The sequence below is a fragment of the Theropithecus gelada genome, chromosome 8 (assembly GCF_003255815.1).
Source record: "Theropithecus gelada isolate Dixy chromosome 8, Tgel_1.0, whole genome shotgun sequence".
Taxonomy (NCBI): Eukaryota; Metazoa; Chordata; class Mammalia; order Primates; family Cercopithecidae; genus Theropithecus; species Theropithecus gelada.
The window spans coordinates 146334487-146349260 of record NC_037676.1 but is presented as its reverse complement, the minus strand read 5'-3'; the positions used below and the strand labels follow the sequence as shown (position 1 = coordinate 146349260).

The window sequence follows — 14774 nt, the reverse complement described above, 5'->3', positions numbered from 1 at the left end:
GAAGATTGTTTTGTATTTTCTTCCAAAATGCTTATAGTTTTACACTTTACATTTAAATATTTTATCATTTTGAGTTCTGTCTTTGATTTTGCAGCATCTTTTGCCACAGTTTAAAAAATCCAGGTCAAGCGCAGTGGCTCATGCCTATAATCTCAGCATTTTGGGAGGCTGAGGTGGGTGGATCACGAGGTCAGGAGTTGGAGACCAGCCTGACCAACATGATGAAACCCCCATCTCTACTAAAAATACAAAAATTAGCCAGACATGGTGGCGGGTGCCTGAAATCCCAGCTACTCAGGAGGTTGAGGCACGAGAATCGCTTGAACCCAGGAGGTGGAGGTTGCAATGAACTGAGATCTCACCACTGCACTCTAGCTTGGGCGACAGACAGAGTGAGACCCTGTCTCAAAAAATAAATAAATAAATAAATAAAATAAAATAAAATAAAATCCGTAAATACATCTATCTTTTCTTTCTCTGGGTGCTATGAATATGTTAACATATTTTCTATGTTGTCTTCTGATATATTTATTCTTTTACTTTTTACATTCTAATCTTCAAATCATTTGAAAATTACTTTTGTAAATAACATGAGGTAGGAGTCCAGCCTTTTTCTTTTTCATCAGTATATTCTGTGCTAGGCACTATTCTTAAACGGTGTAGATACAATTCATTTATTTCTCACAACAGCCTTGTGAGGCATCGTTGCATTTTTATTCCCCCCTCAGAAATGGGGGACCTGGGGCCAGGCACGGTGGCTCACACCTGTAATCCCAGCACTTTCGGAGGCCAAGGCGGGCGGATCATCTGAGGTCAGGAGTTCAAGACCAGCCTGGCCAACATGGTGAAAACCTGTCTCTACTAAAAATACAAAAAAAAAAAAAAAAAATTAGCCAGGTATGGTGGCACACGTCTGTAATCCCAGCTACTTGGGGGGCTGAGGCAGGAGAATCACTTGAACCCGGGAGGCAGAGATTGCAGTGAGCCGAGATTGTGCCACTGTACTCCACCCTGGGTGACAGAGCGAGACTCTGAAAAAAAAAAAAAGAAAAAAGAAATGTGGGACCTGAGGCTTAGAGAACTTAGGCAACCTGCTGAAGTTCACAGAGCTATAAGGTAGAGGAGCTGGGATTTGAATGCAAAGAGTCAACCTCAGGGTGCGTTCACCTTACCCCTTCACATTGCCCATTGCACAGGCAGCCTCTTATGCCAGCATCACTTATTAAGTCAACCATATCTTCCCCCTGAACCGCAATGCCTGATTGTGTGTATATTAAGTGTCCAGATATAAATGGAAGTATTTCTGGATTGTTTATTCTGTACCATTGCTGTTTGTCCTTTGTTTTGTTTTGTTTTGTTTTTGTTTTGAGATCGAGTTTCGCTCTTGTTGCCCAGGCTGGACTGCAATGGCAAGATCTCAGCTCACTGCAACCTCTGCCTCCTGGGTTCAAGCTATTCTCCTGCCTCAGCCTCCTAAGTAGCTGGGATTACAGGTGTGTGCCATCATGTCTGGCTAATTTTTTTTGTACTTTTAGTAGAGGCAGGTTTTCACCATGTTAGCCGGGCTGGTCTTGAACTCCTGACCTCAGATGATCTGCCCATCTTGGCCTCCCAAAGTGCTGGAATTGCAGGTGTGAGCCACCATGCCTGACCTGGATTTGTCCATTTTTATATCAATAGTATTTTGATTACAGTGTCTTTATAGTAAATATAACTATTAATAAGAGATTCCCTACTCACTCTGTGTCCCATTACAAGAGTAGTTGCTAGGCTGGGTGCAGTGGCTCATGCCTGTAATCCCAGCATGTTGGGAGGCTGAGGTGGGAGGATTGCTTGAGCCTGGGAGTTCCAGACCAGTCTGGACAACATGATGAAGCTCTGTCTCTACAAAAAATACAAAAATTAGCTGGGCACGATGGTGCATGCCTGTGGTCCCAGCTACTTGGGAGGCTGAGGAGGAAGGATCACCTGAGCCCAGGGAAGTGAAGGCTGCAATAAGACATGATCACACCACTGCACTGCAGCCTGGGTAACGGAGTGAGACCCTGTCTCATAAAAAAAAGACAAAACAAAACCAAAAACAAAACTGCTATAATTGATACTTTTTTTTTTTTCCCCGAGACAGGGTCTCGCTCTGTCACCCAGGCTGGACTACAATGGCAAGATCTCAGCTCACTGCAACCTCCGCGCCTCCTGGGTTCAAGTGATTCTCCTGCCTCAGCCTTCTGAGTAGCTGAGACTACAGGCATGTGCCACCATGGCCGGCTAATTTTTTGTATTTTTAGTAGAGACGGAGTTTCACCATGTTGGTCAGGCTGGTCTCAAACTTCTGACCTCAAATGATCTGCCAGCCTTGGCCGTAATTGATACTCTTTAACATTATTTTGGTAGTCCTTGCCAAAGCAAAAAGGAAATAAGATGTATATTTTACAAAAGGAGAAATCATCATTATTTGCCAAAGCTGTGATTGTCTGCTTAGGAAATACAAGATAGTTGAGATACTGTTTGGATGAATAAGTAGGTGTAACCAGGTAACCACATACAAGTCTAGCATCCAAAAGAACAACAGCTTTCCCAGGCAAGAGTGGATCCATCAGGATCCCCTTGTCAGAAATACAGTGACCACCCTTTTGACAGAATTTAATTCAGGGACTTGATGACACAGGTGACAGATGAATAACAGAAATAGGAATCAGCAAGGGAAAAATTAGAGGGAGCAGCTGCCTGGGAGTAGGCCTGAGGAACAAAAGGAAGAGGCCAACTCATCAAGGTAGGCATTAGCTCCACCTGGATCTTTCCCGTCACATTCCCTCTGGTGCCATCTGGCCACTACAATGGTCAGCTCCCCCTGCAGAGCCCCTGCTGCTTGGGGACCACTTGGGTGGACCAGGTGTTACCATCAGAGCAGTGCCACAGAGCTGTTGGTAAGAGCCACGTGTTCTCAAGGTACTAGTTTTCTTGTTTACATTCCTCTATAATGTAGTCTAGCCTTATAACCTTGGACGCACATTCTTCCTGTGTCTTATTAAATTCAAGAACTCTTTCATCAGGTTAGACTTCCAGGATATCTACGTGAATTTCCATAAAGGAGAAGCAATCACACCACAGGAAGATTTTCTCTTTCTTTTTTTTTGAGACAGAGTCTCGCTTTGTCACTCAGGCTGGAGCACAGTGGCACGACCTCGGCTCACTGTAACCTCCGCCTCCCAGGTTCCAGCGATTCTCCTGCTTCAGCCTCCTGAGTAGCTGGGACTACAGGCATGTGCCACCAAGTCTCGCTAATCTTTGTATTTTTAGTAGAGACAGGGTTTCACCATGTTGGCTAGACTTTTTTTTTTTTTTTTTTTTTGCGTGTGTGTGTGTGTGTGTTTTGAGACGGAGTTTCACTCTTGTTGCCCAGGCTGGAGAGCAATGGTGTGATCTAGGTTCACTGCAACCTCTGCCTTCCAGGTTCAAGTGATTCTCTTGTCTCAGCCTCCCGAGTAGCTGGGATTACAGGCATGCGCCACCACGCCTGGCTAATTTTGTATTTTTAGTAGAGATGGGGTTTCTCCATGTTGGTCTGGCTGGTCTTGAACTCCTGACCTCAGGTGATCCACCCACCTCCACCTCCCAAAGTGCTGGGATTACAACTGTGAGCCACCGAGACCGGCCCTTTTTTTTTCTTTCTTTTTTTGAGGCATGGTCTTGCTCTTGTCGCCCAGGCTGGAGTGCAATGGTGCGATCTCGGCTCACTGCAACCTCTGCCTCCCGGGTTCAAGCAATTCTTCTGCCTCAGCCTCCCGAGTAGCTAAGACTACAGGCATGTGCCACTACGCCCGGCTAATTTTTGTTTTTAGTAGAGACAGGGTTTTATCATGTTGGCCAGGCTAGTCTCAAACTCTTGACCTCAAGTGATCTGCCTGTCTCAGCCTCCCAAAGTGCTGGGATTACAGGCATGATTTTTTTGATACAAAGTCTTGCTCTGTCGCTCAGGCTGAAGTGCAGTGGCCTGACCTCTGCTTGCTGCAACCTCCACCTCCCGGGTTCAAGCGATTCTCCTGCCTCAGCCTCCCAAGTAGCTGGAATTACAGGCGCCTGCCACCAGGCCCAGCTAATTTTTTGTATTTTTAGAAGAGATGGGTTTCACTGTGTTAACCAGGATGGTCTCGAACTCCTGACCTCGTGATATGCCCGCTTTGGCCTCCCAAAGTGCTGGGATTACAGGCATGAGCCACTGTGCCCGGCTAAACTAGGTAATTTTTAGGGAACAAGTCTCTTGCCTGATGTGTGGGTGTGATATTATGATATCTGTCTAATGGTTTTCACCCACAGTTCCTGGCTTATAACTCCCATATCCCTTGTTATAATGTTGGGGCACTTAGGCCTCAGAGGCAAGACTCAGACAACAGAATCTCTCTCTTTGACCTTTTCCCACCCTCCTTTTTCTCCCCAAAGCAGGACTTTTCCCCTGCCTTTGTTGTCTTAGAGATAGCCATAAAGAAGGCCAGGCATGATGGCTCACGCCTGTAATCCTGGCACTTTGAGAGGCTGAGGCAGGCGGATCACCTGAGGTCAGGAGTTTGAGACCAGCCTGGTCAACATGATGAAACCCCATCTCTACGAAAAATACAAAATTAGCCGGGCGTGGTGACACATGCCTATAATCCCAGCTACTCAGGAGGCTGAGGAAGGAGAATTGCTTGAACCTGGGAGGCGGAGGTTGCAGTGAGCCGAGATCACGCCATCGCATTCCAGCCTGCGTGATAGAGCGAGACTCTGTCTCAAAAAAAAAAAGAGAGATAGCCATAAATAAATTCTCTGACCTACCTTGTCTGACTGCAGGTCATGTGGGGTCCCTCAGTTCCCCCCTGTCCCCTGCTATCTTTCTGTGTCCTGACCAAAAATCAGAGGGTCTTGGCTACTCTTGTGGCCCAGGAGCTGCAGGATTGTCCCAGCAGGCTTGAACCCAAACTGGGGCCTTGGCATTGCTAGACACTGACCGAGGTATCTAGGTTTACTAATTTTTCATAAAAAGTGTCAAGTCCTCTAGTGACAGACTCAGCCCTCAGTCTCATCGCACACCTGTGAACCTTGGCCTTTTGCAGTGGGCGGATGGGGGAGTGCCTAGATGTAAAGAGGCAGGTTCAGCTGGGCCCAGCAACTTGGCCATCCCACATGGCCCTGCGCACCCGTGCTCTTGGGATGGTGGTACCACTGTGTCAAGCACTGGCCTGGGAAAGAGCAGCCATTCGGTGGCCCCATAACAAGAGCCACCGCACAGGTTGGGGTGACGGGGAAGGTGTGGAGGAGCGATTCTAACCAGAGCCATCGTGAGGAAACCAGTAAAGCCAGAGGCTAGAAATACAGGAGATAAATCACTGCTCAGACAACACAAAATACAGGTGTAAAAGCCGGGCATTTCCCCCAGAGCCACCCCGAGAGCCTGTGCAAAGGTATTGTGCCCTGCCAGGCCACACAGCGCAGAGGGGCCCGGCCCAGAGGCTGAGTCCTTGGGAACCGGAACCAAACCCATCCCCTAGGGGTTTTTAGGCTAAAGGGGTGAGAGGATCTTCTTCGTTGTTGCTAAGAAAAAAGCTCCTGGTGCCTTCGTCAATTCTTCTCTTTAAAAAGTAACGAAAGCAAGGTCTGCAGACTCCTGGTCTCACCTGTGTCGACCCGGAAGGCCCAGTCTGTGACCTCCCAGGCCGGCCAGGACTCCCCTCCACCCCGGGCTGTGGGCTGGCCCAGGACGCGTTCTCTAAGGTCAGCCCGCATCTCCACACCTAGTACTTGACCAGAAAACGTTTGCTCCGTGCCCAGCGGATGGGGCCCCGCTATGGGCCTCCTCTGCCCTAGGCCGGCCACCCCTCCAGGAACGCTGGTGCCCATGATGGCCACCTCCCAGGCCTCCGGCTCCCGCCTTCTGCCGCCACTGTAGGCTCAGGCCGCCCGCCCGCACGCCCTGCGCACCCCAGGGCCCTCCAAAGCAGGCGGCATCCTGCGGAAAGAAATTCTCTGGACTTTATTCCCGACGCAGGCCTTGGCCAAATACCAATGGCAAGCCCCAGAGCCAGGCAGGCTGAGGCCACCAGCCCGGTCAGCCATAGGTGTCAGGGTCCGCGTCCTCTGGCAGAAAGTAGCGCTGCAAGGCGGGCTGCAGGAGCCGCGGGGGCAGCGGGCGTGGGGGCGTGGGCCAGTCCCGGGGGAAAGGCTGCGGCTCCACACGTGGCAGCGGCAGCTTCAGCGTCCGGATGGGGCCATCCAGGGTGCGGCCCGCACAGAGCCGGGAAAGCATCGGGCCTGGGGGCGGGCGGAGGCTTGTGAGGCCTGGGGTCTGGGGCGGGATGGGGGCCCAGTCTCCACCCCTGGCCCCACTCACCCCTCAGTCTCATGGCGCACCTCGCGGACCTTTGCGCCTTGGCCTCCTGCAGCCGGAGGATGGGGTGGTACCTGGAGGCAAAGAGGAGGGTTCAGCCGGTCCAGCCCCACGCTTGGCCGCCCCACGCTTGGCCGCCCCACGCAGGCCCCGCCGGCGCAGGCCCCGCGCACCACTGCTCCCGGGGTGGTGGCACCACCATGTCGGGCACCGGCGCCACCGTGTCGGGCACCGGCGGGTACGGATGCGCAGCCTCCTCCTGGAGCGAGCTCCGCTGCTGCGCCCGCAGCTGCTGACAGAAGAAGTTGAGCGCGTCTATGGGGCCCAAGTCCAGCAGCTGCGAGTGCGACCAGTCGGTCTCCTCCAGCAGCGGCGGCTCTTCGGGCAGCTGAGCAGGCCCCGCAGGGCCCAGGCGGGCCTCGGGCTCCAGGCAGAAGCTCTTCAGCGTCTCGGAGAGCACTCTGAGACCTAGCTGGCCGGTCCCCCAGCTGCGCGTGGGTGCCAGCGTCTGCTGGGCCTGGAGCTCCGGGGGGAGAGAGTGCGGCTCCGCAGGTGAGACCACCATCGAAGGCACCTCTGAGACCTGCGAGAGCCTCCTAGAGATGCTGGAGGGTGACCAGGAGGTGCCCGAGGGCATCACGGAGGCATGCGTGGGTGCCCCAGAGACCACTGAAGTCTGCGATGGGGTCTCCTTGGGAGGAGAGGAAAGTGCTGAGGTCTTGGAGACCTTGGGCAGCACCACCAGCAACTTGGCTGAAGACAGTGGCTGCGAGCTTTCCATCTGTGGGGAAGTGACCCACGGCCAAGCACCCTGGCTCCTTGAGCACCCTCATGGCCACTGAAACTCCCTTCTGCCCGACCCTCAGCCCAAGGCAGGGGCTGCCCCTCCCTTGACAAGGAGGTCCCAGGGCTGTCCCTGGCTCAACACCCAGGGCCAGACACCCCCTGTGACTTCCACCTGCACAGGGAAATCTCCAGAGATGCTCAGGGCAGGGAGGCTGGAGGCCCAGGACTGGGCAAGGCAAGGGGCCCGTGGCCTCAGCTGGTTTTGATCCCAGGACTTGTAGAAAGCCAGAGAAGGCAACAGGGTTCCCAAGGCACCCCCGGCCCCCACCAGCCCAACCTGAAGCTGCTGGATCATGTCCTCCAGTTTCTGGCAGCAGCGAGTACGCAAACCAGCCTTGGAGTCCAGGTCGGGGCTCTGGACCCAGGTCATCATCTCCTTGAACAGGAAGCCTTCCGGGTCCTGAAGGCCCAGCCCATGCAGCAGCTTCTTGAGCTCTGGCCTGGGACAGATGCATGTGGCTGTCCAGAGGCCTTCCCAGTGGAAGGGAGGGCTGGGCCGGAGCGAGACTCACCGGCAGTGCACCGGAGAGTAGAGGAAGTAGGACATGAGCTCCAGCACCACATCCCGGGACTCCAGGGAGCAGGCCAGGAGCAGCTGCAGCGCCAGCATCACGAACTTCTTCTGCGTCTGGTCCTGAGGCAGGCGGAGGGGATGTGGTTGCTGAGGGCGGGTGGGCAGGAAGGAAGACTGGGGGCAGGACAAGGGGCACACCTGGAGGCTGGGGGGCTGGTCCAGGTTGAGCAAGTGTATGAGCAGGCCCTGCAGCTGGCCTTGGAGATCACTGCTTATGTTGGGCAGCAGTCTCAGTAGCACCTGCAGGATGTGCACACAGTCCACCCACGTGGTCTCCTCCAGCACGGCCACCAACAGTGAGGCCAGGCCCTCCACCGTGCCCGCCTCCGGGTATGCCTGCAAGATAGTATGCTGAGGTCCTGCTCCCATGTCACACCCAAGCCAGCCCCTACCTTCTCCCCTGTCCCTCACCCTAACCCATGCTTCTCAGGCATCCTGAATTCCCTCCAACCTGCAGGTTGAAGACGGGGAACAACTCTTTGAACCAGGTCTGGTAGATGAAGAAATGCAGAAACTTGGGCAGATGCACGTAATGCTCATCCAAAAGCAAACTCCCATGACGGTGCCAGGGATGAGGGTGGGTCCTGGCAGTCTCGCAGGTGCGCTGCCGGGGCTCCCGGGTCCAGTCCACAGCACTCTAGTGGAACAGCAGTGACTACAGGTCCCACCTGTCTGGGTCTCAGTGTAAGCCCACCTCCCGTGGTGGCCTGGGGCCCCTGCCTGAGCCTCTACCTGCTCCTCCAGTTCCCAGGAATCCAGCTGCTGGCTGGAGTGCGAGCTCAGGGAAGCCGAGGCCCAGTCCAGCTCCTCCTCTACCTCCTCCTTCTCCTCCTCCTCTTCCTTCTGATCTTCCTCCTCCTCCTCTCCAGGCTTATCCCCCAGCCACTGGAGCAGCTTTCTCTGCCATTGGGCTTGGGATGGCCTGGGGTACTGCAACCACAGGGCATCCTGGCTTGCCCCTGGCTGCAGAGGGGCAAGAGGTGGTGCCTGATGGGTTGCAAGGACAGCAGAGCCCTCCCCTACCAGCAAAGTCCCCAGCCCCGTCCCTTGCCTTGAGCTTTCTCTGGGAGGCAAGCTGAGTCAGGGATCCGAGGCCGCTGACCTCCGCATTTAGCCACATCTGCTGGAGCACCACTGAGTTGGGCACATAGCCGGGGAAGCAGATAGGCCTCAGGCAGTACTGGAGGTGGGCACAGCAGGGAATGCTGAGAACCTGGATTCCCCCAGCCTGGCCACCACCTTGGTCACCTGTATAACCTCTCAGAGCCCCTCAGCCGCCAGTCTAGCTCTGCTGCCAGGCCTCCGACAGCTGACTGAGCTGGCACCCCTACTCTCAACACAGATGGCAGGAGAACCCTGAGATACCAGGGGCGAGGCCCTCAGTGAGCATCAGCTGTGACAAATGAGAAGGGAAACCTGGGGAAGTGTTGGCTTCTAGGGGCCCTGACACCCCGCAAGCTCCTCACAGGACTTGGCCCAGCCCTGGGACAAGAAAGTCTAAAAGAAGCACAGGGGCCAGGGAGGAAGGAAGGAGCTTGGAGAGAGGGCAACGAAGAGCTTGATGGTGGTACCCAGGTCCAAAGAGTCAATAACCCACCTGGGCAAGTGACGGTGCCAGGCATATGCTGGGGGAGGGGCTGATGCCTGCCTGGGCACCTGGTGTATGTGAGAGTGGGAAGACAGTGGATTCTGAAGGGCCAGGTTCCCTTGACTTTGCTCCTCTAAAGGGCAGGGACTCTGATCTTCCAGGAAAAGTCCCTAGGGGACCTGCCTTTCCACAGCCTCCACGGGGGAAAGCAGTGTGTGGCATAATCGGCTGGGGGCCTGGCTTTGCCTGATGTCAGCTCCCAGAGCAGCAAGGAGTCTGTGGCCACAAACACAGCTGTACTGGAACAGGGTTAGACAGACTGTGAAGGGTGAGGGGTGAGGGGTGCGTGGGAGGCTGCAGCCTGGCCCTCTGGTTTTAGGTGGGCATGGCCCTTGGGTCAGATTTGGACACAAAGATTTGTAGCAAAGGGGAGATGGCAGGCACAAGAGCGATGCCTGGAGAGGAGTGGCTCTCCAGAAGCTGGGTGGGGGTCTCACCTTGTGGGGCTGCACGGTGGCAGGAAAGAAGCCCCCAAGGCTAGAAAGAGGTTCCTTGGGCTGTCTCTTTGGCAGCAGTGGGATCTGGGGGATGGAATGGGGGCTCAGAACAACACAGTCCCCAGCGCCCCTGCAGCTCTGTCCCTCAGAAGGTGGTACCCCACGTGCCTGGGTCCCTCACCCTGCACTGCAGGTGGGAGGATGGCAGGTCCAGGGCTACGGTCATCTTCCCTCGGAGCTGCTCCAACTGCAGCTGTAGATCCAGACTGAGACCCAGGCAGTGGCTCAGTGAGGAGCGGGCCAAAAGCTGGAGTATAGGAGGAGTCACAGGGTGGCAGAAGGGCCATGGCGGCCCAGCAGGCATGTGGGAGGGTGGGAAGCCTTACCTGGGATGCCTTGCTGTGCACCCTACGGTGGATGGGTGGGATTGGCACTGTGACTCGGGGAGGATGGGAGAAGTGTTGGTCCAGGGGCCCCAGGTCCTGTGGGGACAGGGCTGTTGGCACTGTTTGGGCTGCAGTGCTGACCTCACCCCGGGCAAGACAGTGGGCAGCTTGGGGTAGGGCACACACATCCCAGGTCTCTCTCTCTCTACTGTGAGGGTCCCGGTGCTCCACTGCTGGGACTCCCTTCCAAACTGCATGCCCTGGGAGGGTAGCAGGAGCAGACGGACCATCAGAGACCAGGTGGGAGCGGTGGGTGGAGAGGAGGGGCCAGGGTCAGGACTGGGTTGGGGGAGACCCCACACCTACCAGCAGGCCAGAGCCATAGATCAGACGGAGGTAATTGTCAAAGCCTTCCTGGCGCTGCTGCCAGGAGGGTGGGGGCCGGGCTGCTGGGACCACTAGCCCCAGCCTCAACTGCTGAAGGTCTCGGTCCCGGGCCACTAGGGCGTCCAAGTCCTGAGTCAGGGTTCAGGGATCAGCCTGCTCTTCCTTGAGCCTTGCTACGTGCTGCCCAGACAACCACAGGGATCCCAGGCCTGCCCCAGGGCTGAAGGCTGGGGCCTGAGCCTGGGCAGGGCGGGTTAAGGAGGACCCACCCCACCTCCTTCGGCACAAGGTGCTGAGATGTTGCCCTCCAACGATGGATGAGAGGCAAGGCCTTGCTGCAAACAGGGACAGGCACAGGTGGGATGCTGGGTGGCATGTCAGTGGGCTGGGGCAGAGGCTGGGACAAGGACCGACCCCAAATGGGTGTGCCAAGGCTCAGGCAGGCTTGCATCAACTCCAGAGGGCCCCACGCAGCCAGGCCCTCACCCAGGGTGGGAAAGGGGGGCCTCCAGGAGGGTTGAGCAGGCCCATATGGGACCTGAGGCTGGCTGCCCGATGGAGGTTGCTGAGCCTCTGCAGTTGGGTGGAAGTCAGTGATTCCTGGCTCGTCAGTGGCAGCGGAGGGTCGTCCACCATGTCTGGGACCTTCCAGCACATCTTCCGAATAGGAGAAGGAACCTGTATGCCTGGCTGGGGGAACCCAGGTCTGCTCCCCCAAGGTGGGCAAGGTGAGGGGCCCACCTTGCTCACTCTGTCCTCACCACACACCTTAACTAGGTAGGATGTAGGCAGGTAGAGCCTATGGGACACCAGGCAGAGGCGGGATCCCAGTGCCAGCACCAGGTCTCCACTGTTGCTGCAGAAAGTCAGGGCCTGAGGGGCACCATTCAGCTGCAGGAGCCTGGAGGTGACCCAGGGCAACCGAGGCTCAGCAGGGACAAGGCCTTCTCCACCCAGTTCAGCCACTGGGCTCTGGTGCGAGGCAGAGGGAGGAGACCCCAGTCCTCCCCACCTCCCAGCCTACCGCAGGAGGCGGTTCTCAGCGGTCCAAATGCGAATGGTGCAGTCCAGGCTGGAGCAGGCATACAGCTTGAGCGTGGGGCAGCAGCACAGGCCTGGGGGCAGGGTTCAGGGTCAGGAACCGAGCCGGGCGGGGGCTGGGCTTCACTCGTGTTGCCCCCTCACCGGTGATGTGGTCCGTGGGGTCGTCCTGGGGCCGGTGGTCTAATCGCGGACTGTCGCCCAGGCCAAACTGCACCAGGCCGTAGGTAGCGCTATCTGGGTCTTCAAAGCCCACGGTGACGCGTCTGCCTAACGCACAGAGCGCCACGGCCGGGTAGCAGCAGGAGAAGGTGCGCAGCAGGCTCAGGCTCTCCTCGGCGTAGGGGAAGACGCGCCACATCTTCACCGTCAGGTCCCCACCTGTGGGCAGCGGAGCCTGGCTGGGCCTTGTCGGAGGGGAGGGGGCTCTGTGGCAGCCTGACCCTTGGCAGGGGAGCTACTGACCCGAAGACACGATGCTGTTCCAGGTGGATGCGATGGCGACGACTGGGCCCGGGCTGTGCGCCTCCGTTTGGAAGACAGTCTTCGACGACAGCCAATCCAGGACTGACAGCGTGCCGTCCATGTGCCCCACCACGGGCAGGTACCTGCGAGTGGGAAGAGCCTGTTGGCGCGGACCCTGCCACTCCTTCTGCCCGCCAGACCCTCGCCGGCTCCGGCACCCACCGGTTCTTGTTCTTGCAGGCGCAGGCCACAGCGCTGCGGGGCAACTCGCCCTGGTGCTGGCGCACGACCTCCCAGGAGGAGAAGGCGCCTCCGAGATCCGTGAGGTGGCTGTACAGGTGCAGACAGCAAGGCTGCGGCGCAGGGGGCGGCGGCGGGCACACGCGGTGCAGCACGCTCATGGGGCAGCGCGCCGCGTTGGCGCGGACCAGGTGCCCGGCCTTGGTCAGCAGCCACAGCGCCTCGCGCGGCAGGCAGTAGGCCACGGCTGCCGCGCAGTCCTCCGGCTCCAGCAGCAGTGAGCTCACTATGCGCCCGGTGGCAGCTGACAGGAGGTAGACTGAGCCGTCGGTGCACGCGCACACGAGGCGAGTAGGCAGAGACGGGTGCGCAGGCGCAGGCAACGCAGGCGCCACCTGCACATGGACCACCTTGGCGGGCAGTTGCGCCAACGGCGAGTAGAGCTCGCGTACGCTCCACAGTTGCATGCTGCTCGCGCACAGGGACAGCACCGGCCAGCCCGGGCGTGCTGGCGCCAGCAGACGGCCCACGCGCCGGGACAGCTTGTCCTGACCCCAGTAGCCCAGTGCTACCTCGCCCACCTGCGCCGCCGCCTGCAAGTCCCAGGTGCGTAGCGTCCCGTCCTGTGAGGCCGACACCACCAGGGTCGTGTTAGGCAGCACAGCCATAGCCGTCACCGGGCCTGTGGGAGGGGTGCAGGTCACTCGGCTGACTGAAGGCCGGGGAGCCTTCCACCTATGTTGCAGTCAGCGCAGCAAGGCCTGGCCAGAGCTGCAGAGATGCTGGACAGCCTAGAGCGGCTGGAGGCAAAAGGCCGAGGCTCGGGGTGCAGAGAATTCAGAGCACCTGTGTGGCCCACGAACACCATCCGGATCTGCCAGTTAGCCTCCCACACCTTCACGGTGCTGTCCCGGGAAGCTGTCACCATTGCCTCTACTTCCTCGCAGTAAGCCAGGTCCGAGATGGTGCTACAAGTGGGGAATGGGAGAAACCCAACGGACTTAACATCGCCTTGTGAGGGCCCTGTACCCCTACATGCCTGGCCCTCCTTAGGGGGATTCCCCCTCACGTTTTGTGCAGATCCCAGCGCACATCTACCAGAGTCCAGGCATGCAGATCGAAAGTGAGCACGGCCGAGCCATAGGCCGCGAAGCAGCGCAGGACGTGGTGGGGAGGAACCGGCCCCACAGCCAGACGCATGAGCCTGCCCGTTGGGCTCGGGGGCGGGTGCAGTGGTGACCCTCGCAGCACTAGGCGGCGACCACCTGAGCGGAACTGCCAGAGCGCCAGGCTGCTGTCCATCTCCGCCACGAGCAGCAGCCTGAGGTCAGGCACCGGCAGGCAGCAGGTGGGCGCCCAACCCGGGGCCCTGCCCACCTGCGGCTCGCTCAGCCACAGCAGGCTGAGGTTGGGCCTCAGAATGGCCAGCCCCGCGGGGCCCCAGCCTACAAAACGGCCCACGGCACCCAGCGGGCCCAACACGGTCACCAGCCCCGTAAGCCCGACAGGCGCCAGCAGCGTCTCCTGTGCCCAGCCGTCTTCCTTGTGCAGGTGCAGGCGGCCCGCGCCGTCCAGCACCACGAAGCGTCCGCCCACCGGGTCCTGCGCCACTGAGCGCAGCCCGGCTGCCACCTCCAGGCGGCGCAGTGGCTCCAGCCCATGCGTCAGGCGCGCCACGCGCAGCTCGCCTCTCTTCTCCTGTGGGCCGGGGTGAGCGGACCCGCCGTCAAAGGTTGGGGCTGCTCCGGCCTAGGGAACCCCTAGGGGAAGGACCAGATCCCGAAAGAGGCCTGGAGGCACAGGACGAGCACAGCGCACCTTTTCCACGACCTCGTGGAGGCTGGTGCGCAGAAGCAGCCACAGCCGGCGGGCGCGGGCGCGCGGGGTCAGGCTTTGCCACTGCTGGCTGCTGGTCAGAAAGGGCAGGACCTGCGACGGCTCCGTGAAAGTCAACTCTGCGGGCGGGAACTGGAAGTTCTGCCACCTACAGCCTCAGGTCCCCGACCCTGACGGTTATGGGGAGCCCTCCTCCAGGGGCCCTGCCCTGCCAGGCACTGCCCAGGGGAGTTTCGTTCCAGGGGATGGAACCCAAGCCCGAGTGAGACCCACTTCCTGGCGGATGCCTGTGGGACAAGGCCAGGACCCCTCACCATTCTTTTCGGTGAGCAGCCCAGGGTCTGGGACATCGTAGACATCTGCATCATACAGGTCCGAGTCCAGAACTAGGTTGTAGCCTTCTGCCTCCCACGCCTCTGCCTCCATTTCTGCAACTGCGGTCCCAGAGCCCAACAGCTCCCAGGACTTAGCGGTCACGGCCGGCAGCGGCAGTTGCTAGGATACCAGATGCCGCTGGCCACTCCCACACCGCAGGCCCCGCCCCCACATCGCATCC

The 14774-nt window shown here is 58.1% G+C and overlaps 1 protein-coding gene across 1 annotated transcript; it reads right to left on the bottom strand.

Moving 5' to 3' along the window:
* Window positions 1–5995: 5995 nt before the first annotated feature.
* WDR97 (WD repeat domain 97) lies at window positions 5996–14697 on the bottom strand. Its single transcript, XM_025393731.1, is given in 25 exon segments — window positions 5996–6282; window positions 6362–6432; window positions 6532–7049; window positions 7482–7644; window positions 7717–7838; window positions 7917–8114; window positions 8230–8415; window positions 8511–8741; window positions 8881–8958; window positions 9864–9947; window positions 10045–10170; window positions 10250–10453; window positions 10456–10509; window positions 10616–10765; window positions 10911–10971; window positions 11175–11314; window positions 11405–11537; window positions 11661–11751; window positions 11822–12058; window positions 12143–12285; window positions 12365–13064; window positions 13229–13350; window positions 13452–14080; window positions 14201–14337; window positions 14533–14697. Coding segments are annotated over 25 exon segments (4893 nt in total). The 5' UTR covers window positions 14645–14697; the 3' UTR covers window positions 5996–6079.
* Window positions 14698–14774: the final 77 nt, after the last annotated feature.